Here is a 27,995-nt window from a genome sequence, read left to right as displayed (position 1 = left end):
TATTTACTGGCTTAACATGGCTTTCAAGTTCTTCATGATCTAATCTTAAATGATATTAGCAATGCCTGAACTCAATGCCACCCTTTGTTGTTCGGTGACGTTGAGTCGATTTTCGACTCATAGCAACTCTATGTGACAGAGTAGAACTGCCCCATATGGTTTTCTAGGCTGTAATCTTTAGGAGAACAGATCGCCAGGTCTTTCTCCCGCAGAGCCACTGGGTAGAATCAAACCGCCACCCTTTAGGTTAACAGCTGAGCGCTTAACTGTTGCACCACCAAGGCTCCTATGCCACCCTTTGCTTTAGCAATATCAGATCACCCCCTTTAAGATTTTGTGTACACAGAGAATTCACATTTGCTTATGTTCACGTAGCCTGGAATAACCCTCTACAATCGAAATTCTACTCATCCTTCTTCAGTGAAGCTTTCCTCAACTCCTGGTCAGAATTTATAGACAGTCCCCGGGTTACCAACAAGATCAGTTCCTAAGTCTGTCTTTAAGTCGAATTTGTAGGTAAGACAGAACAGATACATACAGTTCTTATTTAGCTTCAGTTAGTCAAATGTTTGTCTTAGTATATAGTATATATTTTACCTTTTTATACATATAAAACCCTTAAGAAACACTTCCAAATTGCACAGTGTTTTCTTGAGTGTCATAATAGGCTTCATGGCAGTCCGTTCTTAAGTACGAGTTGTTCGTAACCTGGGGACTGCCTGTACATCAGCAACAAGAAACTCATACCTTTTATGGCACCTACCACATTGTTTTGTATGATCAGTTGTGTACACACCCATTTTTCTACTCACCTGTAAAGTTCCTGAGGGCAAAGGTCCATGTCTTACTGTTGAAGCACTTACAGTGTCTAAAATTATACAAAGTACACAGCAGACATTCAATAAACGTTGAATGAATCTTAGTATTGGGCTACTAAAGTGGCACATAGTGACAAAGTAGAGCTAGAAGTAAATTAAAAAGTACAATACAACATAAATCTAAAAGAGGAATCCTTTCCTACTCTTAATACCAGGAAGGCTCTTTCAAGTGTTAGTTGGTGTTGGGATCTTCATACGTAAGTATGTGACAAAACAACGAAAGATCCAGAAATGGAAATCAGAATGATTAAACTATGAGTAAAAATAGACTTGGGAAATATATAGTCCAGAAAATCTATCAAGGGTAAATTCCTACTCTGTCTTCAACTATATGGCCCCATAGAGTTTCAAGTATATGAGCATGTACATATATGTATATATTTCCCATCTTCACAGGTACCTAGACAGAATGAAACCAGCAAAATTTCAGCAAGAGGTAGTTCATTAAAAACAAATTAACAAAAATAAAAATTTAAAAAATGAGTACATATTTCAAAGAACCACTGCCCTGAAAAGATACAAAGCACTAAAGAAAAGATTAATGACATTATGACTATATGTTTATAAGGCAGCTGTAACTTTACACAAACATTATCTTGTTTTTCTCAGAAATGTAGAATTTCTCATAAAAGAAACTGTAAAGTTAAAAAGTGAACATTTGTACACTTTGCTTAACAGATGCTTAACTATACTGTACTACCAAACATTGTCAGTCCAAAGGGACAAATATATTTCTATCCATGTAAAATTTTTCTGGAAAAGCAACATTATCATAACATGGACACATAAATACCAAAAAGGATTTTTAAAAATAGACCAACGTTAATATTTGAAATAACTAGTAATGGTAACATTATTTACTTGTTAAATGAAATAACTGCTGAATATAATAAAATTAATGGAGTCTCTAATACCAGGACAGATTATATGAACTGCAGAGGGACAATGCTATTATTTTTTGAAAAGTGGACTATGTAACAAACTTCCAAAATTAAACTACTTTACTATATTTTATTGATGTAAATACAGCAAATCTCATAAGCATCAGCTTCCATTTTACCACTACACAAGAGAAAGTCAAAAGAATTACATATTAACACAGAAGAAAATACAGAAATGCTTTCATTTCTACTAAAGTTGCCTATAACAAAACATCCTACATACTTGGTACAATTTGCTTATAATTGATTAAATATTTGAAATCAAGCAAAGATGAATTTTAATCAAACTTTTATTTCTCAGTGGAAAATGCTCTCTTCATCAGAGGTGGTTGAGCTTTCCCGACATCAAACATCATTTCCAAAGGTGGGTTGTTGAGAGAACACCAATCTGGTATACGACCTGTCTGATTATAATACTCTTTTGAGACTGAACGGCTCCCAAGTATGTCTTGCAGTGCTCCAAAAATAGCTCCTGTGTGGTAAAAATATTTTTACAGCTAGGTTGAAAACTTCATGTACATATATGTCAACTTCATTACATGACAAGAATGAAGTGGTAATATTCAGCACTGCATATTCACATTCTTCAAATTCCAGTGAAGTTATTCTATATCCTATTTTTTTAATAACAAAGTAAGCCATAATGCCTGTGTTGAAAGTAACTTAAAGGGCCTTTATCAGATTATGATATGAATATAGTAAGTAATACTGTGTCTAATAGTAGGTGGGGTAGAGTGGGGTGGAAGGCATTTTCAACTTTGAATAAATACAATAAATAAGACTCTTAGTTTTCTTTGCCATAACTTTAAGATTACAATACTTTAATAAATAAAATAGAACTGTAAAACCCAGTAAGCATCATTATAATATCTATGCTGAAGGCCTTAAAAAGATCCATAAGGCAGTCTTTAAAAAATAATTTAGTAACTAAATCCATTTGCCCTTGATCAAAAATACATTTTGACTAACTTCTACTTACAACAAATAACACAACATTCATTTTAAGTCTCAATACTTTTTCTCCTTGAATATATGATCCTGATACCAACTAGCTGTAGCTACATTACATATAATATAAATATAAAATATATACTATTTATACATACCCACAAAGAGTAAAACCTGTGAAAGCCAAAACCTGTGTAAGGTGGAAACCTGTCAGAGGAGGAAAACTCAAATATTTTCCACTAAAAGGAGCAATAGAAAAGTGGTAAGACTGCACCCTGTCAAAGGCGGAAAACCTGAGAGACCTGGAAAAACAAGGCAGTCCCATCGAGTTCCAGCTCTCAGTAGTGTTACATGTTCCTCACGTTAAAGACATAAAATAATGTGACTAGATTTTTAAAAACCGTATCTGAACATATCAAATATACTCATCCATAATTTTTTCCTTCAAAGTAGTCACTTTTTTAAGCTACCTGCTTATTTTTGTGAAATTATTATTACTTAAAACATTCAATAAACTAAGTCACATAATAAAATGCAATTAGAAAATAGAGACCAATTTTCATACATAGCTCACAAATTAGCTTTGGGAGGAATTAAAACATGTTTTGAGCAATCAATGGTAGCATCAATGGAATAAATTCATAGCTTTCACTATCTGAAGGATGACTTTAACTGGATGAAGAAATTTACTTAAAAAAATCACAGTGTAAATGGCAAGAGAAACACAGGTATATAATTTTAAAAATTACTATAATTTAAGGAAATACCAATGTTCAAAAAAATTATTTAATAATTCTATTAGTTTATTAAGTGGGCAATTTTGAACACTGAATCTTCTATGCTAACATCCATTTGTAATGCCATTCAGCAAACATTTACTATATAATCATTATATTTTAAAACTAAATTCTTACCTCCCAACCAGGCCACACAATTAGCCTTTGCAGGTGGAGTATGAATTCGGAATGTCTTGCTGCCAAGTGCTTTTTTATATTTTGGTTTTTCTACCAAATATCTTATTTCTGCAAGCAATCTGTGGAGAAATCCTGGCAACATAGATGTGCCACCTATGACTACCAAATTCTCTGCTAGTTGCTTTCTGGTATCTATTGGGCACTGTTATTAAAAAGGAAGAAAAAAAAGAATTTATACTTGATTTATAAATAATGATTGACTGTTTTTAAGAAAATATACAGAGGTATATATTACAGATTAATTAGGTGATCTTTTGTATTACAAAAAGGGCCTCGCCAAGGTTTCCTTAACAAGTGAGTTTTTCACATAGCAAATGTAACATAGAACTTTAAAGATTTTAAAGTATTTAAGAATCTAATAGTATAGAATTTTAAATTCCACAGGACATACGGTAATATGTGAGTATTCTCATTTTCAGGGTGGAATGACTGAGTTTGGCAAAGAGAATGAGAAGAAATAAATTACTTTTATTTGCTTTTTTAAGTAAGGAAAGTATGTGTAAACATGATTTTTCTAAGTGTTATCTTTCATAGTATTATAAATCCAGCGCCAGTTGTTGAGTTAGAAGATAACACTCTTAGAAAAACTATGTTTCCACATCAGTTCTCTCTAAAAATTAGGAATGATGAGGTCCTTCACTGATGTTATTACTACTATTTTTAAATAAAAGTCCCTGAGTGGAGCTCTCGAGGGAGACAATATATTCCAGGGAAGTTATATTTCCCTCGGAGTTCTGTAATTCTGTAGTCAATAAACATATGTTTTGTGGAATTTGGGGTCTCTGGGTGGTGCAAACAGATAAAGCACTCAGCTGATAACCAAAAGGTTAGAGGTTCAAGTCCACCTAGAGGTTCTTCAGAAGAAAGGCCTGGCAACCTAGTTCCAAAAAATCAGCCATTAAAAACCTATATGGAGCCTGGTTCTACTCTGACACACATGGGGTCGCCGTGAGTTGGAAATGACTCGACGGCAACTGGTTTTCTGTGAAATTTAAAATTCTATACTATGTAAACCTGTATTTGATAGACCCGCAAGCCACACTATGTACAAAATAAAAATTTGGGTATCACTGCTCTGGGGAAAAAGAAAAAAAAAAGTTCACGGTACTCATTATCCCTAAAATGTCTTGGGTACCATGGTTCAGTACCAAAGTAAAAGTTGTAACTAACATCTAAAGCAAAAACTGATATAATAACATTTTAAAATTTTCTTTAAAGGACTATAGTCATAAATTAAAATTTTTTACAAAGTAAAATACCTGCATAAGTGAATCCAACATTAAAGTGGCAACTGATTTCTCCTCATTATCTTGTTCAAAAAGAATTTCCACAACTGAATCTCTGAGATTAAAAACATCATATAATATTATAGGGAATATACCAAAAGTTCTAGTGACATAGTATTTTACATACCAGCACTATGTTAATGCAGAATAATTCTTAAAACACAAAGTGTTCTCATGTGTAAAATAGGGAGAATAACAGTACCTGCCACACAAGGGTTGATGTGAGGATAAAAGGAGTTAATAGAACAGTGCCTGGTCCATAGGAGGCACTCCAGAATGACTAGCTACTACTATTAGATTATGCATAGATTTATATATACTTTTGTGTCAAATTATACCTCCCTAAACCTAAGATCAGAGAAAAGGTATTCTATAAAAGTTGATAAGACTCCACAAGCATATCGGTTTGATACAAGAGATTAAAAAAAAAATTTAAACACCATTTCTTTGTTTTTAAAAGTAATACACTGCAAAGACTGCTAGTCACCTAGCGAATATACATTTTCAATTTTCCTGTTCTTTCTCAAATTAAAAGAACCCCACTTTTGGGTAGCATAAGGAAGATCTTTGTGGTGATGGAATAGTTCTGTATCTTGATTGTGGTGCTGATTACACAAATCTACACATGATAAAATTAGACTTAACTATATATACACTTTATACCAATTTATAACAATGGCAATTTCCTGGTTTTGATATTATACTATAAATATGTAAAATGTAACTATTGGGGGAAACTGGCTGAAGGGTACACAGGATCTCTCTGTACTATCTTTGCAACTTGCTGTGAATCTATATTTGAAAAATAAAGAAAGAACCCTCATTTTTAAGCTGGAGACACTGTTGACTAGTTAAAGCACTATATTTACCAGTCTCCTTTCTGACTAGATGTAGCCATATGACTATGTACCAGACAATGAGATGGTGGCAGAAATGGCTTGTGGGACTTCTGTAAAGTCTCCTTAAAAGGCTGAGGAAGGACTTTTCTCTTTCCCTTCCTAAGACTTCTTGCTTCAAACACAGACATGATAGCTAGAACTCCAGCAGTCATCCTGGACCCCCTTGAGGATGGTAGAGGAAGGATGGAAGAAGTTTGGGTTCCTAATGGGAGCTGTCGTACCATATCTGGACTATCTACCTCTGAACTTCTTTTTAATGAGAGACAAATTTCCATCTTGTCAAAGCCACTATTTTCAGGTTTGTGTGACTCGTGGCCAAACCAAATCCTAACCAACGCAAATACAGAACTAACTATACATATGCACATATACACACTATATTTTTATAAAATTGGGATCACAGCATGCACACTATTTTATAGCTTTTTTGCATCTTTTTTCAAAACATACGAAATTCTGTTTATGAGACTCAACGTACTTCCTCTCTCCATTTCATCAGTAAAGTATACTAACAGGCCAGCAGTATGCTGAACACTCATGGCTAGCTATGCCTGCACACTTCTCTTTCTACCAGTTGAGTTGCATGCTTACAAAGAGTCTGTTTTCTTTTTTCAAATCATTTAATGCTAGTTGATTTGATATTGAAATTATATATTTAATAATTATTACTTAACCAATGAAATATTAGGATAAAAAACAAATTGTTCTTTCTGCAAAACCAAGTTGAATGCTCTGGAAAGACTAAATAACTTTAAAAATCTTTTTAGTATAGATGAGACAACTTTAAAAGTCTAGAAGAAAACATCTAAAAGGATTCTGTACCAAGACTGATTCACAAATAACTAAGTTTTAACTGTACTTAAAAACAAAACAAAAAAACTAGAAATCATAAACCATGAATTACTGGTTTATTCAAGTATAATTCAGAACTCTACAAGCAGACTTATCCTCAAAGAAAAGGTCTGGGAAAAAGTTTGGCAAATAAATATACGTTTATAAGTTTTAAGCTAAAATAAAATGTTTAATACATGATTTTTTAAAATCGTCCTTCACTTTAAATGACCCCTCCCCTCCCCCTGCTTTTTTTAAATTTACCAACCACCTGTCCTAATTGTGTCTAATTAGATTTCATTGGAACGAGAGCTTTTTGTAGGAAAAAAATCTTAGCAAACAATGGTAAATTAATTGGGTCTGGAATATGAGACATAGTGGCTTCCTTTATTCCCAATGTATTTCCCTACTATTTACTAACTAAAAGCTCCATATTAGTTGAATTTCCTTAACACTTATTTTATTCTCTTAATTCTGGGTTCCACTAAACAATTAGGTGAAAATTTAAAATAGTAATTTAAGTAACTACCAAGAGATGTTACATTCTCACTTTTTTGTTCACCCAACATACTGTCCTTAACGTTTATATATTTATGTTCATCCTTTTAATATCTCAACAATCTCTATATTAATTGTCTCAAAATCTAATAGGAGCTTCAATATATTACATAATCCTTTTTTGTGTATCTTCTGATCTTATAATTTTATAGATAAAATTTTTATAATACAAATTTTATAAAGCTGCTATGGCATAAACAAAAATGATACTGTTACCAATAAAATTACACAGGTCCTTAATAGCAGCTTATTTTGCATCATTAGACAGAGCAATATATAATAAAAGATGAATTACTAATGAATCCTAAAGACTGAGTTTATTTGGAACAATACATTTTTTCTAACGAGAGGAAGTTTTAAAGCAGGGGTTGGAAAACTATGGCCTGCTCACCAAATCCACACCACTGCCAGATTTTTGGAAATAAAATTTTATTGGAACACAGCCACACTCGTTCATTACGTATTATCTATGGGTGATTTCTGTAGAGCTGAGCAGTTGCAGCAGAGACCACACGGCTCACAAAGCCTAAGATACTCACTATCTGGTCCTTCTCAGAAAAACTTTGCTGACCCTTGTATTAAAGTCTCATACTTTCCATTCCATTTCAAAGAACGACTGGCTTCATTAACTAAATTAGTTCTGAATCACCTTGATGAACAGGAAACAATGTCTTTATAAGTTTTAGAAAATTTTAAAAAATGGAATAATAAAATTAATCGTGAATGATAAGGCTTAACAAAAAACACCGTAACTGTTAAATCAACAATAAAATATTTTTAAAAGGCTAGAAATTTATTTTAGTTCATTATTTTGCTCCTAAAAAATTAAGGTCTAACCTGATTGATCCAAGGACATGTAAAATCTTCTCTCCATCTAATGGGTAGTCAACATTTGGGGGTGGTGTGGGACGCTGAAATAAAAATATCGTAAGTGTAAATCTACGTATGTTATAAACTCACAAAAAAGAATATACCTTTATTTTTAATTTACCTCAGTTTTCCCGTCAATGTTAAATTTTGCTGCTTGTATATTTAGTCCACGCTTCAGATCACTTACAAAGCAAGTGCGAACTTAAAAGAAAGGCAGAAAAGGGGCTTTGTTATAGTTTATGATTAACTGAGTAGAGTCAATCTACATCCCAGTTAAAACAATTCTATTCAAGAGAATGTGCTAGCCATTCATTTGTCTGGATTTTATACTCTATCCAAGGTCTTTAGTTGGCTTATGACTATTTATTCACAAATAAAAAGGCCGCATTCTTCATTCACTGAGGAGTCGTAAGATATGTTTTTATATGCATATGCATCTTCTGTAAAACCACATTTTAAAAAACACCTTTGAGAAGACTATTGTTTGGCATCTCTTGTATAAATAAACTTTAGCACCATGAAATATAGCTATTCTAACTGAACAGCATGGTTCTTTGATGCAAATTTACTTATTTACATCTATCTGATTTTTTTTAAATCTTAGTTGGTCAGAACACAAAGTTAAATTTTGCTGTCAGCTGCAATAACACTCCTTAGTTATTTTTTGGCACAATTATTTTCACCTTCCTTGATACACCCAACACTACCACTTTCCTTCTACTATATTATGTTTGGTTTTTTTGGGGTTTTTTTTCACTTTTAAACATTTTTCTTTTAAAGATTCTTTCTGTTGCAAAGTACCTTATAATAAGCCACTTCAACTTGTTTTTAGAAATAAATGAGGAATAGTTTTTAGAGATCAAATCTGGCAAATGCAAGAAATCTGAATACTGGAATTATTTGCAAAACATGTTAGTCATATGTGTGGGTATAAAAAACTATCTTCTTTCACTAATACAAAATACATTTGTTGAGAAGGAATCTACAGTATGCTAGACGGTGAGCTAGGTGCTAAAGCTACTTATATATTTTACATTTTATTCAAGTCCTCATAACTATCTAAACAAGATAATACTTAGGCCTCAAGATCTTGTATACTTGGCAGGGGGTACCCTTCTTTAAAGCAACAAAATTAACTGAATTAAAAATCTAAGAACAGATAAACAACACTTAAAATTTTTAAATAATTGAAAAAAATTTAGGTAATTACCGAAGTAATATAATGAGTGTGTGTGTGTGTATTAGATACTTGTTTTTAACATAAATGGGTTCATACCGCACATATTATTCAGTAAACTTGCTTCTTAACAATATATTATGGACATCCTTCCAATCAATACATCTAGATCCTTCTCTTTAAGAGCTACATGGTATTCCACATTATGAAGTTACCACACTTTATTCAATATTCCGTTTAGATGGGATGCACTTTTTAATTTTAATAACTATGCCAGATTGCTTTCTAGAAAGGTTTGCAATCCTTTCTAATGGTAATATATATTCATTTTCCCACAATCTCACCAATAATGGAGATCTATCTTTCAAATTTTTGCTAGTCTGATGTGTTTCCCTAATGGGAAAGTTAAACATCTTTTCATAAGTTAGACACCATATGTAAAAAGATACACTCCAAATAGTTAACATAGTTACATCACAGGGATATGACTGGAAAAAAGGAATGGAATCTATTAATTTCACTTGAGATAATTTAGCTGTTGTAATAAACATTTAAAAAATGACTGAAATTTAACAAAAACTGAAAAGATTTTAGGTAATTATACCACATAAGTAAGCAAAATAAGGAAGAGCAAGATCTGGTTTGCAGCCACAGCTCTAATCCTAACTACCTGTGTGACAATGAACAAATCATTTAATAGTTCAGGGCACCAACTGTACTAGACTATCTCCAGGTCTCATTTAGGTCTAAAATCCATTAGTATCTAATTCTTTATTAAATATTCTAGAATATTAATTTTATATGACACTCTAAGTACTGAAGAACATTAAATTTTATGTGCTTTTCCTTTTACTTAATCAAAATACCAGAAAACCCAATTTGAACAGTATCATAAAAATGCATGCTAATACAGTAGAACTAATATATCTTACTAAAGTGAATCCAATATACTTTGGGCCCTACTCTAGAATTTTCAAACAGTAAAATGACTGACTTTATAAAAATGTATAAAGAAAAACTAGAGTTAAAAAAACAAACCTATTGAAGATCAAACCAGTGACTCAAGCAATGTAACTGCTATTTGATACTGGGCAAATTACTAGTTCCCTAGTAACCCTATATACTCTCTATCTATAATTCAGCAGTTGCTTTAATAACACATCATGGATAATGCCAAGGCTTTCCATAGGACTGAAGAAAAATCAAAATTTTTATTTACATTATTCCACAGTCTATGTATTAAATGGAGCCCTGATGACACAGTAGTTAAGAGCTCAGCTGCTAACCAAAAAGGTCAGCAGTTCCAATCCACCAGCCGCTCCTTGGAAACCCTATGGGGCAGTTCTACTCTGTCCACAGGGTTTCCAAGGAGCAGCTGGTGGACTGGAACTGCTGACCTTTTGGTTAGCAGCCAAACACTTAACCACTGCGTCACCAGGACTCCACAAGATATTATACAGGCAGACATTAAATATGTATTATATATATACATATTATTCAATATGTATATATCTAATAACATACATTCTATGTGTATGTTAATATCTACAATAATATATATTCTACATGTATGTGTATAATAATATATACTCTGTTTGTTTCTTTAGGCAGCGTGTAAGAATATTTAGAAACATATGCCCTCTAAACTAACACTTAAGAATGAAAGGGACAAAACTGGGAACTTAAGATACAGATTTACCTTTAATGTCCTCTAGGACACCTTCTGGAATTGAACCTAAAAGAGAAATTTTATGAACAACCTATTAAATTGCATTCACTTTTTTATTTCTCGTTTTGACAAAATTAAAAAAAAAAAGTCTATAATTAAAAAAACAAAAGCCAAGTAGAAAAATTAAGTTTGCTTTTAGGGAAGAAAGTTCATCATTCAAAGCCAAGCCAAAGCACCAAGTTGAAGCCAGATATGCACAGAGTGCTACAGGATATCCTAAACTTGTAAACTTCATAAAAACAAGATCTTTAAAATACAGTCGATTAATTTGCAATTAGAAAAGAATTTACCAAAAAAATCTTTTATACTATAAAGAGATATTCTGGTTATATTATGGCAAGTACTTAGAAGAACTGATTGTGCAGCTTAAAGATGAATTATTTATTTTTGTTTTAAAAAAGTGATATTCCAAATATGCTTATCCTTCCTGTGATAACAAATGGCTGTCAGTAGTATGCTAACCTAATATATATTTTTTAAAAAGTATCACAAGCACCGTGGCATCTGGGGTCTTAAAAGCTTGCAAGCGGCCATCTAAGATGCATTAATTGGTCCCAACCACCTGGAGTAAAGGAGAATGAAGAACACCAAAGACACAAGGAAAGTATTAGCCCAAGAGACAGAAAGGTCCACATAAACCAGAGACTTCATCAGCCTGAGACCAGAAGAACTAGATGGTGCCCGGCTACCACCAGTGACCACCCGGACAGGGAACACAACAGAGAGTCCCTGATGGAGCAGAAGAAAGGTGGGGTGCAGAACTCAAATTCTATCTAGAAAGAAGACCAGACTTAATGGTCTGAATGAGACTGGAGGAAACCTGGAAAGCATGGCCCCTGGATTCTCTATTAGCCCAGAACTAAAACAATTTCCGAGCCAACTCTTCAGACAGGGATTGGACTGGACTGTGGGACATAAAGTGATACTCGTGAGGAGTGTGCCTCTTAGCTCAAGCAGATATAAGAGACTAAACGGGCAGCTTCTGTCCGGAGGTGAGATGGGAAGGCAGAGAGGGTTAGGAGCTGGTTGAATGGACACGGGGAATCGGGTGGAAAGGAGGAATGTGCCGTCACAGTATCGGGAGAGCAGTTAGGGTCACATAACAATGTATGTATAAATTTTTGTATGGGAAACTAACTTGAAATGTAAACTTCATTTAAACCACAACAATAAACAAAAGAAAAAGTATCACAAGCAGATTTTTAATCTTTTTCTTCCAGGTAAAGGTAACATTTTAAAATGATGAGTGAGAAAGTACCTATTCAAAGAAACCTATGCAATGTAGAATGCCCTTAGAAGGTGGATGGCTAGATATGTTACCGTTGTTAGGTGATCTTTGTTGCCAAAAATCTGTAATTTCCTGAGTTTGACTCAGAAACAAATTTTTCTAACTTAAATATCTTCTTTAAACTAAGAATTTGTAACCCATTATTAAATATGTAAAATATTCTGATTGATTTGTAAGAATAAGTTATTTACATTAGGGAAGACAAAAATTTATAGCTGATCTACACATCCTGTCAGCTACATCTTTAAAGTATGCCAGCCCCTGAAATTAACTGTCAAAATAAATTGAACTTAAAAGCACACCTTCAAAAGATTAAGCTACAATTTTTAAATAAACAGTAAAGCTTATTTAATCACACTGCTTTTATGAGGGAGCAAAAAATGTTCTACCATTAGTAAGTATGATTTTAGAACTATTTATTATTTTATCTAATTGCCTTGTCCATTCTAAATCCTTACTTTTGTGTAAGTTTATAAATAAATACATATATTGAAAGTACATGCTCAAAAAAAAATTTTTTTTTCTGGTGGGGCCAGTATGCAATCAAAAATGTTTGGAGATTCCTATCCCTAAGTATTAAAATTTATCTCATAAAAGGATAAAGATATTTGAAAAGATTTAAACTCAGCTATAAATAGATGAAAGAAGTGTTAAGTGGATTATAAGAGCCTATAATTTAAGAATAAACACTAAAAACTAACATTCTACAACTGTTATACACTCTCTAGAAATACTCAAATTCCAACAGGTGTCCAAGAAATTTGGTAATAAGAAAAATAGTTCTCTTTAGGCAACATGTAAAATAAAAGTGTTTATTTTAGCTAGGAGTAGATGCTGTTACAGGAAGGGGCACTTTAATCTTAGCGAATAATCACAAATATTTAAACTTTGTAGGGGAGGAACAGAAATAAGAGACATTCATTGACTCTGGCTCTGAAAAATCATATTTAAATTTCAGCTCATTTAAGAAAATAAGAATCATAACATTTTGATAGAAAGTTTATTTTAAATTATATATTTTTAATATCAATGTCCTTATGTTAGCCTTTTTAAGTTGTGAGTTACTATAGTATATTCATTCTTTCTTGAACTATGTTCTAAACACTAACTGAAAAGTGTCTCATTCAAAATTCACTCAAGGGTTCCCAAGTACATCTAAGACTTGCATCTCATCTTTCCTACGGACCTCGAAAAGAGATACTTTGGATGTGTTTGCATTTCTGATCCTCCTAAGTGGGTTCTTTGGCAAACAGTTATATGATTTAATTCCACAATGAGTAGGACTGCAAGGTTAACTACCACAGACTTCAGATTTTGGGGACTGTGGAAGGGGAGGATTAGAGTCAGAGTTTGAGAAGGCTAGTTAAAGAAAAGGTGTCTGAGAAGATTATATAGTTAAGAATTTTAAGGAAATGTTATAAGTTTTAAAGAAGACCTTTAATAAAGAGATCTTGGGATGCTCCACTAAGCATATTATCTTTGGAAACCTTTTATAAAGTAACTGTCATGATATACCAAAAGGGTAAGAAAGTTTTATCTAGAACATAAAAATTATACGATTTACAGAATGAAGAATGCAATTGTCTTAACTACCAATAAGGAACGATAGGAAAACATGATAAGCAAGTCTAAATGTTCTAAAAATCTGTCTTTTTTCAACATTTATTCAGTGCCCAGGCACTAAGCTAAGTGCTACAAGTCAAAAAATAAATGAGAGGGATCCTCAAAGTCTACTGGGGGAAACAGACAAGTTAACAGGCAAATGAATATGTGTCATAATACATACTATAATAAATGCTGCTGAGGGCTTAAAAGAAAAGGGAGCAATTTGTTCTGCTTAGGGAAGAAAAGATGGCTTCACAACTAAGATGATACTCCGGCTGGGTCATACAGAGGGATCAAAAACTCAACCAGAAAAAGAAAAACGGATATCCAAGGTAAAGAAATAGAATAATGAAGGTACAGGACTGTTGAAGGACTCATGGTGCCTAGAAGACTGAAAGAAATTTGCTACAGCAGAAATAAGATACAAAGGGTAGAGTTTAGCGAGTAAGAATTTGTTGTTATTGTTAGGTGCCGTCGAGTCAGTTCCAACTCATAGCGACCCTATGTACAGAACAAACACTGCCCAGTCCTGTGCCATGCTTACAATTGTTGTTATGCTTGAGCCCATTGTTGCAGCCACTGTGTCAATCCATCTCGTTGAGGATCTTCTTTTTTGCTGACCCTCTACTCTACCAAGCATGAGTTAAGAATAAGAGGTAGAAAAAAGTCATATTGTGAACAAACATGTACAGGTAGTCCCCAATTTACGATGTAATTGAGTTATGACAAACTGCACTTAAACAACCATCTTTTTTTTTTTTTTACATCATTAGTAAAATGTATTACATACATTGTTGCAGTGCATAATTTGCTGTTGTCATCATTCCCATGCCAACCCCCCAGACAAATAAACATCAGATTTATAAAGATACTGATAATAAAAGATAATAATAATGAAAACTTTAAAAAATGATGTATTTGACTTAACGTCAGAACCGACTTATGACAGTCGTTGGAACAGAACACGTAAGTCGGGGACTACCTGTACAGAGAAACAGACTGAAGTGTATCAAAGAGATTATTTGAATTTTAACTTGTAGGAGCCAACAAAATTCTTAAGCAAAAGAGCAATGTAATCAGATTTGTTCTGTGGAAAGTTATTCCTGGCAACAGACTGAATCAGAGAGGGAGCAAAAAATAAGTAGACCCCTGTAACAATCCAGGCAAACAATAACAAAGGCCTAGGTTAAAACAAAGTCTGTACAGGCATGTGTAAGATAGTAAAGAGAAATGAAATTTGGAAGATATTTTTGACGGAGAAATGAAAGGATGTGATAACACCCCAGTTTTCTAAAATAGGAGATTAGGCTGATACTATCTTTAGCTAAAAATGATTAGTTGAAATAAATTTGGAGGAAGAGATAATGTGTTTTTTTAATTTTTTTTAATTGAACTTTTTTTTTTTTAAATTGTACTTCAGGTGAAGGCTTACAGAACAAATAGTTTCTCAAGAAACAGTAGTACACATATTGTTTTATGACATTGGTTAACAACCCCACAACATGTCAACCCTCACTGTGTTCATTTTTACAAGTCTTAAGTCTTACGTGTCTTGCATGCGTGATATACTGATCTTTATATCTAAAAATTAGTTGAAAATATTTCAGGTTTAGAAGAAAGTGATACATTTGAGAGTCAACAGCATAAAAATGTAGGTGAAGTAATGGAAGTTGATGAGATCACCTTTAAAAAGCCAGCAGGAAGAAAGAAAGGACAAAAAGTAGATCTCTAGGAAATATTAGTAGAGAAGGAAAAAGCAGACAGAGGAAAGTGAGAAGGAATACTAGAAAAATAATAGAACAATAGAAAGAAGAGAGTTCTGAAAGCAAAGCAAGAGAGAATTTCAAGAAGTACACGGATGGAAGGAATACACAGAGTCACTGTATCAAAAAGAATTGGTTGACATTCAACCATTTCAGGAGGTAGCAAATGATCAAGAACCGATGGTAATGAAGGAAGAAGTTCAAGATGCACTGAAGGCATTGGCGAAAAACATAACTCCAGGAATTGACGGAATACCAATTGAGATGTTGTAGCAAAGGGATGCAGCGCCGGAGGTGCTCACTCATCTATGCCAAGAAATCTGGAAGACAGCTACCTGGCCAACCAACTGGAAGAGATCCATGTTTGTGTCCATTCCAAAGAAAGGTGATCCAAAAGAATGCAAAAAATTATCGAATATCATTAATACCACATGCAAGTAAAATTTAGCTGAAGATAATTCAAAAGCCTTTGCAGCAGTACATCAACAGGGAACTGCCAGAAATTCAAGCTGGATTCAGAAGAAGATGTGGAACAAGGGGTATCATTGCTGTTGTCAGATGGATCTTGGCTGAAAGCAGAGAATACCAGAAAGATGTTTACCTGTGTTTTATTGACTATGAAAAGCTATTCGACTGTGTTTTATGAATAACATTCCGAACAACGGGAATTCCAGAACATTTAATTGTACTCATGGGGGACCAGCATAGACCAAGAGGCAACTGTCAAACAGAACAAGGGGCTACTGGGTGGTTTAAAATCAGGAAAGGTGTGTGTCAGGGTTGTATCCTTTCACCACACTTATTCAATCTGTATACTGAGCAAATAACTCAAGAAGCTGGACTATAAGAAAAAGAACGTGGCACCAGGATTGGGGGAAGACTCATTTACAACTTGTGATATGTAGATGACACAACCCTGCTTGCTGAAAGTGAAGAGTACTTGAAGCACTTACTGATGAAGGTCAAAGACTACAGCCTTCAGTATGGATTACACCTCAACATAAAGAAAACAAAAATCCTCACAACTAGATCAATAAGCAACATCGTGATAAACGGAGAAAAGATTGAAGTTGTCAAGGATTTCATTTTACCTGGAGTCCACAATCAACACATTGGAAACAGCAGTCAAATCAAATCAAGTGATGTATTACCTTGGGCAAATCTTCTGCAAAAGAGCTCTTTAAAGTGTTGAAAAGCAAAGATGTTACTCTGAGGACTAAGTGCACCTGACCCCAAGCCATGGTGTTTTCAATCGCCTCATAGGCAAGCGAAAGTTGGGTAATGAATAAGGAAGACCGAAGAATTGCTGCCTTTGAATTACGATGTTGGTGAAGAATATTGAATATACCATGGACTACCAAAAGAACGAATGAGTGTGTCTTAGAAGAAATAAAGCCAGAGTGATCCTTGGAAGCCAGGATGGCGAGACTTCATCTCATGTACTTTGGACATGTTATCAGGAGGGACCAGTCCCTAGAGAAGGACATCATGCTTGGTAAGGTAGAGGGTCAGCAAAAAAAGACAAAGACCTCGATAAGATGAACTGACACAGTGGCTGCAACAATAGGCTCAAAGATAGCAAAGATTGTGAGGATGACGCAGGATCGGGCAGTATTTCGTTCTGTCGTACACAGGGTCGCTATGAGTCAGAACCACCTGAATGGTACCTAACAACAACAACATGGTGATCCATAATGTCAAAAGTTTGAGAAAGGACGACTGAAACTAAGCTACTGGATTTGTTGATTAAACAATCAATGGTGACCTTACAATAGGAGCAGTATCATCAGAATGGTGTAGGGGGAAAACAGAGTAGCTATGCACTGGGGTAAAGAATGAAATAAAGTTGAAGAAGAGTATAAACTACTTTTAACCCTTTGGTAACCCATTATCTTCTGCTTTGAATTTTTTGTTGATATCATGAGTTTTCATTAATGAAAGCATACTCAATTATTGAGTGTGTCTGAATTTTGGTAGGTAGTATTGATTTTTTTTTTCTTGCCCGCTCCTACAAGCCTATGCTAGTGTTTAGTGGCACATATGAAGTACCACTAATTATACCCCAGAATCCCCACTGGGATCTATTGGTACATATGTGTAACAAATAAAAATTTTCAAAATTTCTATTTTTCCTACCAAAAATTCAGACATCTCATACAATACCCTGTAAAAACAGCACTTTGAGTCACATGCCCATTTCTTCAGTTTCAAACGTCGTAGGGATCCCTGCCTTGCAGCAGCATGCACTATCAGTGGTACAGCAGCTTCCCAATAAACCCCAGAGGCTGAAAAATTCATGGTCACTCTGTGTACTAATGGGCACAAAAAGGTTAAACAGCTTAAAATGATTTTACCCATCACTGAGGGAAGGCTCTGTTCTTTAGCAGCACTTGTGTCAACATTACATTGTTCCAACAGTTGAGTTTCCAACTCCCTGAAGGTTAAATTAAAAAAAAAAAAAAAAAATTACTGGAATGAAAATACTGCATCTGATAACTTTTCTTAGTTTGATGCTTACTACATAATAGATTATGATACTTTAAGTAAAAATTGTTTTACCTTTAGAACATGAATACACTCAATTCTAACCGAAAACAGAATAAAATTAAATGTCCATATTACAAGCCCTCTAATGATCACAGTAAAAAAAAATTGCATCTCTTTTTATAGCACGGGTGAAGAGAACGTGTTAAATTCTAAGAAAACTTACTTGTGAAGAGCTTTTCCTCCTAAGGGGAGTGCTCCCCAACAATTCAGTACTGGGATTCCTTCATATATCTGTAGGGTAGTCAAGGTTATTACATTGTAGGAGATAAAATGTGGTTTCCTTGATATTTTCCTCACTTTCTTCAATATTGTTCTAAATCAGATTTGGTGACAATTCTTATTTTTAAGAGTTACTGAAAAATCAAGAGTCTTTATGTTATTCTCAAAGGAAAACAGGTTAAAAAAATACACACACACATATAATTCATTAGATAGAGCTGGGATGTCCGATAAAGTTGCCACTAGCCACATGAGGCTATTGAGCACTTAGTCTGAATTGAGATGTGCTGTAATAAACTACACACCAAAATTAGAAGACTTAACATATTATAAAAATATTCTGTAAATTATCTCATTTTTATATTATTGTATATTAAAATAATTATTTTGAATATATTGTGTTAAACATAGAATTAAAATCAATTTCATCTTTTTCACTTTACATGTGGCTCTTAGAAATTTTAAAATTACATACATGGCCCGTATTATATTTCTACTGGATAGAGCTGAATTAGAGGATAGGGGACAGGGTTGATTTTTAACATTTGAGGTTTGCTACCTTGCCTTACATATTGTTTTGGTGGTGTTCTATAAAGTACAATATTTATAAAATGAGAAGAAAAACAGTATAAAGTATCAGCTTTAGAGACAAACATGGGATCAAATCCTGGCTACATTCTAATATGACCTTGCATTAACTATGTATCCCAACTTTCAATTTTCTCATTTATTTAATGAGCAGAATAATGTTTATGCTGCAAGGTTACTGTGAGAATTAAATATGCTTTATATTTAAAAAGCAACAGCCTTATTTAGTTCCTTAGGAGCTAATGATTCTTGATGTCCTTCCCCATGAATATTTTTTCTAACTAATGAAATACACATGTAGAATCTCAAAACTGCAAGACTTGCATTCAGGTAGTTCAATCTGCTTTTCAATGAAGCAATACTCACTGTAACATTTCTAAGAGACAATTACCAATACTCTGTTTAAATGCTTCTAATGGTAAAGAATGTACCAGCTTATAGTCAGTTATTCCATTTTGGGACAGCATGAATTATTGGGAAGTTCTTTCTTATGATGAATGACATAAAAACGATAACACTTACTGAGCAAGTTACTATGTGCCAGATGCTGTGCTAAACACTTTACATATATTACCACACTCAACCACACAATACCCCTATGAGGTGAGATGATTAAAACCCCCATTTTATACATGAGGAAATGGATGCCCAAAGAGGTTAAGCCAATGTCATACAACTAGTAAGAGGTACAGCTGAGATTTGCACTTACGGGTATATTTGATTCCAAAACCCAAGCTCATAAACCTATGCCATTTTGCCTCCATGATATCCTCTGGACAGAGGGAGAAAATACTTTTCCACAGTGAGCCCTTTAGCTATTTAAAGGCAGATTTCATATTGTCATTTAGTTTTTATTTTTCTTGATTAAGCTTTCTCATTTCAATTTCTCCACTTATTCTTTGTATCATCTTTTCTTAGAATTTGACCATGCTATTCAGCTTCTTTGACACATCCTAATTCACTGATGTTCTTCTTAAAAACTGAACATAATATTCATGAAGTCTGATCCCAGAGCAAATACTGAGACAAAATCATAATGATAATTTCTACAATAACTAAATTTACATCTCACAATCCTGTGAACTTTTTCCACATGGTAATTCATATTTGTACATGGTAATCCAAAAATAATTTGCTGCAACAGAAGCTACTTGTAATAAGCAGAATTGTTTTAGTTAAAATAGAATAAAAACTGCAAAAAGGATACAGGTAACACCAAGCTTTCCCTATATCCACAATCCAGGACCATGGCAGAGTTAATCCCAAGTGTCAGAAGAGCCATTAGATGACTTGGAGCAAGCAAGACAGATGGAACCTAGAATACAGCAGCAACAAAAAACAACAACAAAACCAGAATGAGTTATCAGTATTTGAATGTGTTTCCCTTATATTTCAAATGTTATACATTTGAAAATATTCACAGTAACATTATATTTACTTATATTAAAGAATGTTTATCAATGATTTGAATTTATGCAAATCAAAATATACTGTAATAAATAAAAATATTTTAAGTTCTCTAAGTCGTTTTATTCCTAAAAGACAATTACTAAGTAATTTTATTAATTCTTGTTGTATCCCTTTTTGAGGGGAAAATAGAAAAGAATAAAAGAGGTCCAAAAACAAAGATTCAGAGGAAGATTCTAAATTAAAAAAAAAAAAAGATTCCCTTACCATCAAAATGAAAATAAAGAAAAAGAATTCTTGATTGTTTTTATTCTCAAAGTCTGCAATATGAAGAGTACTTTTATAACAGTGTAATATAAAAGTCAAATTAAACTGAAGAAGAAAACTACAAAAATCCTTAGCTCTTCTGTGACATTTTTCAGTGAGGATTTATCAGATCTGGTGACACCCCAAATATCAGGTAAATATTTAATCAAATGGCAGACAAAGTAATGGCTATATTTCCCTTATCTAAGTAGATACTGCTGGTTCTGGTCATTATACAAGAATAGGATACTGATATAAAAACAGCTAAAATTCTTTGTTGTTGTTAGTTGTTGTCAAGTCAATTTCAATTCATGACGACCCCATGTGTACAGACTTGAACTGCTCCATAGGGTTTTTAAGGCTGTGACCTTTTTCAAACCAATCAGCAGGCCTGTCTTCTGATGCATCTCTGGGTGAGTTCAAACCACCAACCTTTTGCCTAGTAGCTGAGCCCATGTGCACCACACAGAGACTCCTACAAGATAAGGATACTGACACAGTAACAACTAAAATGCTAAGAAAAAGCATAAATTCAGAGAATCATCTGTTTTATTCAGCTAAGAGCTGATGTGACTCGTCTTTTGTTTTGTGTTCCTCGTGCTGCAAACAAATGTAATTTACAGAAATTCCTGAATACGTGACATCAGTAAATACAGGAGGATATGCAAACTATTTCTCTGTACCTATCACACCAAACTATAACTTAGAAATATTAAGTGCCCCTTACCTTATAAAGACATTGTGATTTTTGGTTAAATGGCCATCGGTATATTTTGAGTTCAGCAGAATGTATAAAACACATTTACATACACTTAATTTCTTATATACTGTATACATTTTACACAACTTTCCTGTTTTCCTTGCAGAAAAACCCTAAATTCCTAAGGCAGAGATTCTGAAAAATTTAAGTAAAGATTCTGGCCTATTTTAAATCATATTCTTGGTCCTTATAAAAATCTTGACTCCTATAAAATGAAAGCTACAAGTAATACAAGGAATCCTGGTGGCACAGTGGTTAAATGCTTGACTGCTAACCAAAAGATCAGCAGTTCAAACCCACCAGCCACTCCTCCAGAGAAAAGACTGATGATCTTCTCCCATACAGATTACAGCCTAGGAAACCCTATGGGTAGTTCTACTTTGTCCTATAGGGTTGCTATGTGTCAGAATCGACTTGATGGCACACAACAACAATAACTAACATTATTAATATCAAGAGGTAAGCCTCATTCCTGGCACTGCTCACTTACTCTAATGGAGTCTTTGTTTGAATATTCCATTTTTTCTGATACAGAAACTTAAAGCCTAAAATGAAAGAATTAAAAAACTCAGAACAGTCACCATAACCAAATAATGGAAGCTATAAACACCTGGAAGAAACCCATCATAAATTCTACAGCACAGAATATACCTCTTAATTCTCAAAAATGTCCCCAAACAGAAAAATCTACATTAAAATGATAACAGAAACACCAGTAAGACATCTCTATCTAAATGTTAGATGAAATGCTAATTAAGCATAAAATAAACATACAAAGAAAGAAAATAAATTGCCAGTCTGAACAGACTTCAGGTTACTTTGTTATCTGGTTCCTCAAATACATTGCATAGTATGTATACAATAAAGTAAATAAAATGGGTACCTTTAAGTTGCCATCAAGTTGATTCCAACGCATAGCAACCCTATAGGACAGAGTAGAACTGCCCCATAGGAGCGCCTGGTGGATTCAAACTGCCGACCTTTTGGCTGGCTACCTGAGCTCTTAACCACTTTGCCACCAGGGCTGCTAACCAAAATGTCAGCAGTTCAAATCCACCAGCTGCTCCCTGGAAACCCTATGGGGCAGCTCTATACCCTATAGTGTCGCTATGAGTTGTAATCAACTCAGTGGCACACAACAACCTTTAAGCTTTAAGTATCTATAAAGAGAGTGAGAAAGAAGACTCTCTAAGAAAGAATTTTATTGCTTCTTTTTTACTTCTGAAACATTCTATTCATTTGATTTAAAAAGTTACCTCAAAATACTTGAAAAGAACACGAGCAAGCGTCTCTCTGAAGTGGGAGGGACATAATACCGACTCGATAACCACAACTCGGCGGTCTCTGGGATTTACCAATAGATGCCTGAAAGTTTATAGTTCAGAAAAGTTACAAAACGCATTTTGGTAAATAATGCAATTTGATAAGAACAGAAAAACTGTACTATCTTATCTTAAGATGTTTTATGACAAAAAGACACCTTTATTATCCTTAAAAGATAACAATGTTCCTGACTTCTTACTATGTGCCATGCACTGTGCTAGGAACTTTACATCTATTAACTCATTTATCTCAGAAAACTACAACTACAGTTTACAACGATTACTAACCTGAACCACTAAAAAGCTGTTTTCTTTTTTTAAGTTACAAATGTAATATATGCTCACAAAACTGCAAATATTATAGAACTTTATAACGTGGAAAGTACAGGAAACCCTGGTGATGTAGTGGTTAACTACTACAACTGTTAACCAAGAGGTCAGCGGTTCAAATCCACCAGGTGCCCCTTCGAAACTCTATAGAGGCAGTTCTACTCTGTCCTATAGGGTCAAGTACCTTGTAATCCTACTACCCAGAAACTACCACTAATGTTGTTGTTAGGTGCCACTGAGTCAGTTCCGACTCATAGTGACCCTATGTACAACACAATAAAACAATGCTCAGTCCCGTGCCATCCTCGCAATCGTTATGCTTGAGCCCACTGCTGCAGCCACTGTGTCAATCCATCTCATTGAGCGTCTTCCTTTTTTTTCACTGATCCTCTACTTTAGCAAGCATGATGTCCTTCTCCAGGGACTGGTCCCTCCTGATAATACACCCAAAGTATGTGAAACGCAGTCTTGCCATCCTTGCTTCTAATGAGCATTCTGGCTGTACTTCTTCCAAGACAGATTTGTTTCTTCTTCTGACAGTCCATGGTATATTCAATATTCTTCATCAACACCATAAGTCAAAGACATCAATTCTTCTTATGTCTTCCTTATTCATTTTCCAGCTTTCACATGCATATGAGGCAACTGAAAACATCATGGCTTAGGTTAGGCACACCTTAGTTCTCCAAGTGACATCTTCGCTTTTCAACGCTTTAAAGAGATTCTTTGTGGCAGATTTGCCCAGTGCAATATGTCATTTGATTTCTTGACTGCTGCTTCCATGGGCGTTGATTGTGGATCCAAGTAAAATGAAATCCTTTACAACTCCAATATTTTCCCCATTTATCAGGATGTTGCTTACTGGTCCAGCTGTGAGGATTTTTGTTTTCTTTATGTTGAGGTGTAATCCATACTGAAGGCTGTGGTGGACCACTAATAGCAGTTTGTAAATGTTTTCATTTTTATAAATGTGTATCCATATATTTTAACAGAAATATTCACACCACAGATGTTGTTCTGCAACTTGTTTTAACTTAACATATGTAAGATACCTTTCCATATCAATACATACATAGAACTCTTTTTTTAATGGCTGCATAGTGTTCCACTGTAAGGATGTACAATAATTTAATTATCCAATCCCCTTTATTAATGAACATTTGGTTTATTTTCAGTATTTCCTTGTACTTGCCAGTTTTCTAGTCTTCTAAATATATTTTTTAAAAGGTTGAAAATAAGCAAGTAAAAATGGCAATGGAAGTCAACTTAATTTTTTTGCATCAGATGCAATATAACCAAGTATTACCATGACCTGCATTAGGAAAATCTACCTAATCACAAAAGCTAAAAGAAAGAAAGAAAAAAAAAACCATAATTGCATCTTACCTGAAATACAGTATGTGGATGAATTCCTTCAGGTAGGAATATAATTCTTCTGTATTGATATTATACTGAACAACTTTTATAGGCTATAAAATTTTAAATGATTTATATTAATAAACTCAAATTAAAATATGCTTATTATTTTACTAATACATTTTCTGTTAATAAATACAAAGGCAACTTGTACTGAGAATAAATGCAAAAATTAAATACAGATTAACATTTTAAATTAGGAATCCTTAATAACTGGCATGTCCAAGATGGTGGAATTATTTTGGTTTCTAGGAATAAAGGTATGTGTCTCTTAAGTAAGCAAAGAGCTGTGTTCATATGTGTTTTTCCTTCATCTGATTTTGGCATGACTGATGATAACACAGCTCTTTGTAGGCTTATGAGAAAACCCTGGTGGCACAGTGGTTAAGTGCTATGGCTGCTAACCAAAAGGTTGGCAATTCGAATCCACCAGATGCTCCTTGGAAACTCTATGGAGCACTTCTACTTTGTCCTATAGGGTCACTATGAGTTGGAATCGACTTGATGGCAAGACGTTTGGTTTGGTTTTATAGGCTTATAAAAGTATTTTACTAATGTTAAAATTTTGCTCTTGATAGTATATGATTCCATTTATATGAAACGTACAGAAAAGGCAACTCTATAAAAGAAAGCAGATCAGTGGTTGGCTGGGGCTAGAAATGGGGATTAACTGTAAGTGGGCATTAGGAATCTTACTGGGGTGATAAAAATGTTCTAAGATTAGATTGTGGAGATGTTCTCACAACTTGTTAAATTTACCAAAAATCATTGATATGTACACTTAAAACATGAATTTTACGATATGCAAAATGAGACCTCAACGAAGTTGTTAAAAAGCAAAAACCAAGCTTTTTCTTGGAAATAGAGCTGTAAGTTAAATATTCAACACTGTTCTAATCAATCTTATTTGAAGTCACATTTTAAAATATTTTACAATACAGCATTTATTTTGCTAATTTGTTTAAAAAAATACCTTAGGCATGCCAGCTCTTTTTATCACACTAGGAATTATACATCTTGGACCAGTTTCTCCAGCAAATCCACACCTGCAAATAATTGGAAAATTGAAACATTTTATTTACTTTAATATTCTAAATATTTGTTACAGAAGCAAGTTTTTCTGTATTTGTTTCAAAACAGTGGTCAGACAAACATCTGGAAACATCACTGAGGTACCAAAGGGAGAAAAAAACTAAGAAGTTAATACCATCTACTCATAATTGAGGAGCCCTGGTGGTGCAGCAATTAAGCGTTTGGCTGCTACCCACATCAGCTCTTCCTTGGAAACCCTATGGGGAAGTTTTACTCTGTCCTATAGGGTTGTCATGAGTTGGTATCGACTCAACAGCAACAGGTATTCGTAATTATGTACTGAAGGAAAAAAAAGTTAAATTGCTTCAAATTAATGATATTGAAATAAACTAGTGTATTATTTTAGGGCAGCATCTACTTCTTTCAGTATTTAATTTTACCTGAATTTCAGGCAACGTATTTCTATAACCCTGGATCTATACCATATTATGTGACTTCATTCACATACTTTCTACCCAGTGGTTTAGGTTTCTACATATTCTTTTCTTTGTACAGTATAGTTGGCTATTGCTGTTTTTGTTGGTTGCCATCAAGCTGATGCTGACTTATGGTGACCCCATGCTTCTCTGAGTAGAACTGTGCTCCACAGGGTTCTCAATGACTGATTTTCTGAAAGCAGATTGCCATGTCTTTCTTCCGAGGATCCTTTCGGTGGACTCAAACTGCCAACCTTTTAGTTAGCAGCTGAGCCCATTAATTGCACCAGTGCCCCTCACTATGCAATGACTGGTCAGCTTCGATTCCTTTCTTTGACTTCATTTATTCATCTTATCACCCTCCTGCTGTCTTTCTCAATAATCATCTTCCTGGCTAATAGCTTCCTGCTTTTCTCAATGTATAATCAAAATAATTATCTTTAGATGATAGCCTCAAAGTATTATGCTATTAAAAAATAAATAAAAATTAACAAGACCCTTGCACAGAATAAGAAAGTGTCATAAGCTAAGGGCTACGTTTAATGCAATTCTGGGGCACCTGCTGTCCAATTTTTAAATAGGCTGTTTTGACCAGCCTATTAAAAAATTGGATAGCTATTTATTCAATAAATGTTCAGTAATATTTTATTCAATAAATAGCTATTAAGTACCTACTATACCTTAGTAAAGTCTCTGGGTGGCACAAATGGTTTACGCTGGACCACTAACAAAGGTTGATGGTTTGAACCCACCTAGTGGCACCAAGGAAGAAAAAGGCCTAGTGATCTGCTGCCATAAAGACGACAGCCAAGCAAACCCTATGGAGCAGTCCTACTCTGTAACACATGGGGTTGCCATGATTCAAAATCGACTGGATGACAACGATGACGTTAGACGGTATTTTTCAAATGCAACTCTGCCTGTTATTTTCCTCTCTTCTGAGCCCAGTCAAGAGCTCTTAACCTGGGGTCCAAGGACCAGTGATGTCCTTGGACATCCCCCTGAAATTGTGTGCAGATATTTTAAGTTATGTGAATCTGTTACTTTCATCTGGTCCTCAAAGGGATCTGTGACATCCAAAAGATTGAGAACCACTACTGCAGTGTTCATAAGCTGCCCCTTAAAACATGTTTTAAATCTTCTAAGAGTTTAGGGAAGCTAACAAAAGATCTCTAGAGTCTTATCTATAGAGTTTCACCTCTTTGTTTGTGTGTTTAGTCTCCCTAACTTGACTGCCTGCTCTTGGAGAGAAACCGGCGTGTTCTAAACATGTTTGTACTGCCAGCACCAACAGAAGCTCCGTTCGATGTTTAAAGATGGTGATCGTCAATAAGCGTCACAACCCGGGTTGCTGCCTGCCTTAATCTGCCGAGCCCAGGATAAGCCGGCTCTAGGCCATCGCTATCATCCCCTGCACCGATGATCGTAAAGGGTCTGTTCAGTTTGGGGGCCAGTGCGGGGCGGCGTGAAGGCAATTCTCCTGAAGCCTCCAAGGCCCCTCTGCGAGTCAAACCTTGCCCGCCCACCTGATCCTCGGCATTCACATCGCCCTGAGAGGAAATAATAAAGACTGTCATTTGCGGAGGGTGTTGGGGGAGGAGGTGAGGTGGCCGCGAGCTGCCCTGCAAGCCTGGAATGGGGGCCCGGGCCGGGCCTGGGGCTCGGTCCCCTTAGGCCGACTGCAGCCAGCGCCGCGTCACTCACTTGGTAAAGGCCTCTCCCAGGTCTATCACTATTGCCGTTTTCTCCCCGCCGCTCCCAAGGCCCTCGTACAGCGGCATGCTGGGACGGAGGAAGGTGATACGGACGCAGACCCCAGAATGGACAGGCCTCTGCTCTCGTTGG

General features: G+C 34.7%; 1 protein-coding gene across 2 annotated transcripts; it reads right to left on the bottom strand.

Moving 5' to 3' along the window:
* Nucleotides 1-10: 10 nt before the first annotated feature.
* On the bottom strand, nt 11-27,995 carry ACTR10 (actin related protein 10). 2 transcript variants are annotated; one of them, XM_004370898.2, is made up of 13 exons: nt 27,855-27,995; nt 25,616-25,688; nt 24,613-24,695; nt 22,831-22,939; nt 20,309-20,416; nt 18,458-18,525; nt 18,102-18,181; nt 11,062-11,097; nt 8,307-8,386; nt 8,153-8,226; nt 5,001-5,082; nt 3,682-3,883; nt 1,862-2,291 (listed from the first exon to the last, which is right to left on the bottom strand). In XM_004370898.2, the coding sequence occupies exons 1-13, from the start codon at nt 27,929-27,931 to the stop codon at nt 2,110-2,112; spliced, it is 1,254 nt and encodes a 417-aa protein (XP_004370955.1). In that variant the 5' UTR covers nt 27,932-27,995; the 3' UTR covers nt 1,862-2,109. The 2 variants fall into 2 exon arrangements, with proteins under 2 accessions (XP_023581996.1, XP_004370955.1); XM_023726228.1 differs by lacking the exons at nt 22,831-22,939; nt 24,613-24,695 and having other exon boundaries at nt 11-2,291.

This window comes from Trichechus manatus, unplaced genomic scaffold (assembly GCF_000243295.1).
Source record: "Trichechus manatus latirostris isolate Lorelei unplaced genomic scaffold, TriManLat1.0 scaffold00010, whole genome shotgun sequence".
Classification (NCBI taxonomy): domain Eukaryota; kingdom Metazoa; phylum Chordata; class Mammalia; order Sirenia; family Trichechidae; genus Trichechus; species Trichechus manatus.
This window is presented reverse-complemented; position numbering and strand designations above follow the sequence as displayed.

What these genes read in the sequence shown, in the direction of transcription:
- ACTR10 (XM_004370898.2), bottom strand. Translation starts at nt 27,931, where the DNA reads ATGCCGCTGTACGAGGGCCTTGGGAGCGGCGGGGAGAAAACGGCAATA. An exon ending in GGGAAAGCTTGGTGTTACCT is followed by an intron (nt 18,526 to 20,308) that starts GTATCCTTTTTG and finishes ACTACCCTACAG; the next exon opens with ATATATGAAGGAATCCCAGT. An exon ending in ACATTGACGGGAAAACTGAG is followed by an intron (nt 8,227 to 8,306) that starts GTAAATTAAAAA and finishes TTTTTATTTCAG; the next exon opens with CGTCCCACACCACCCCCAAA.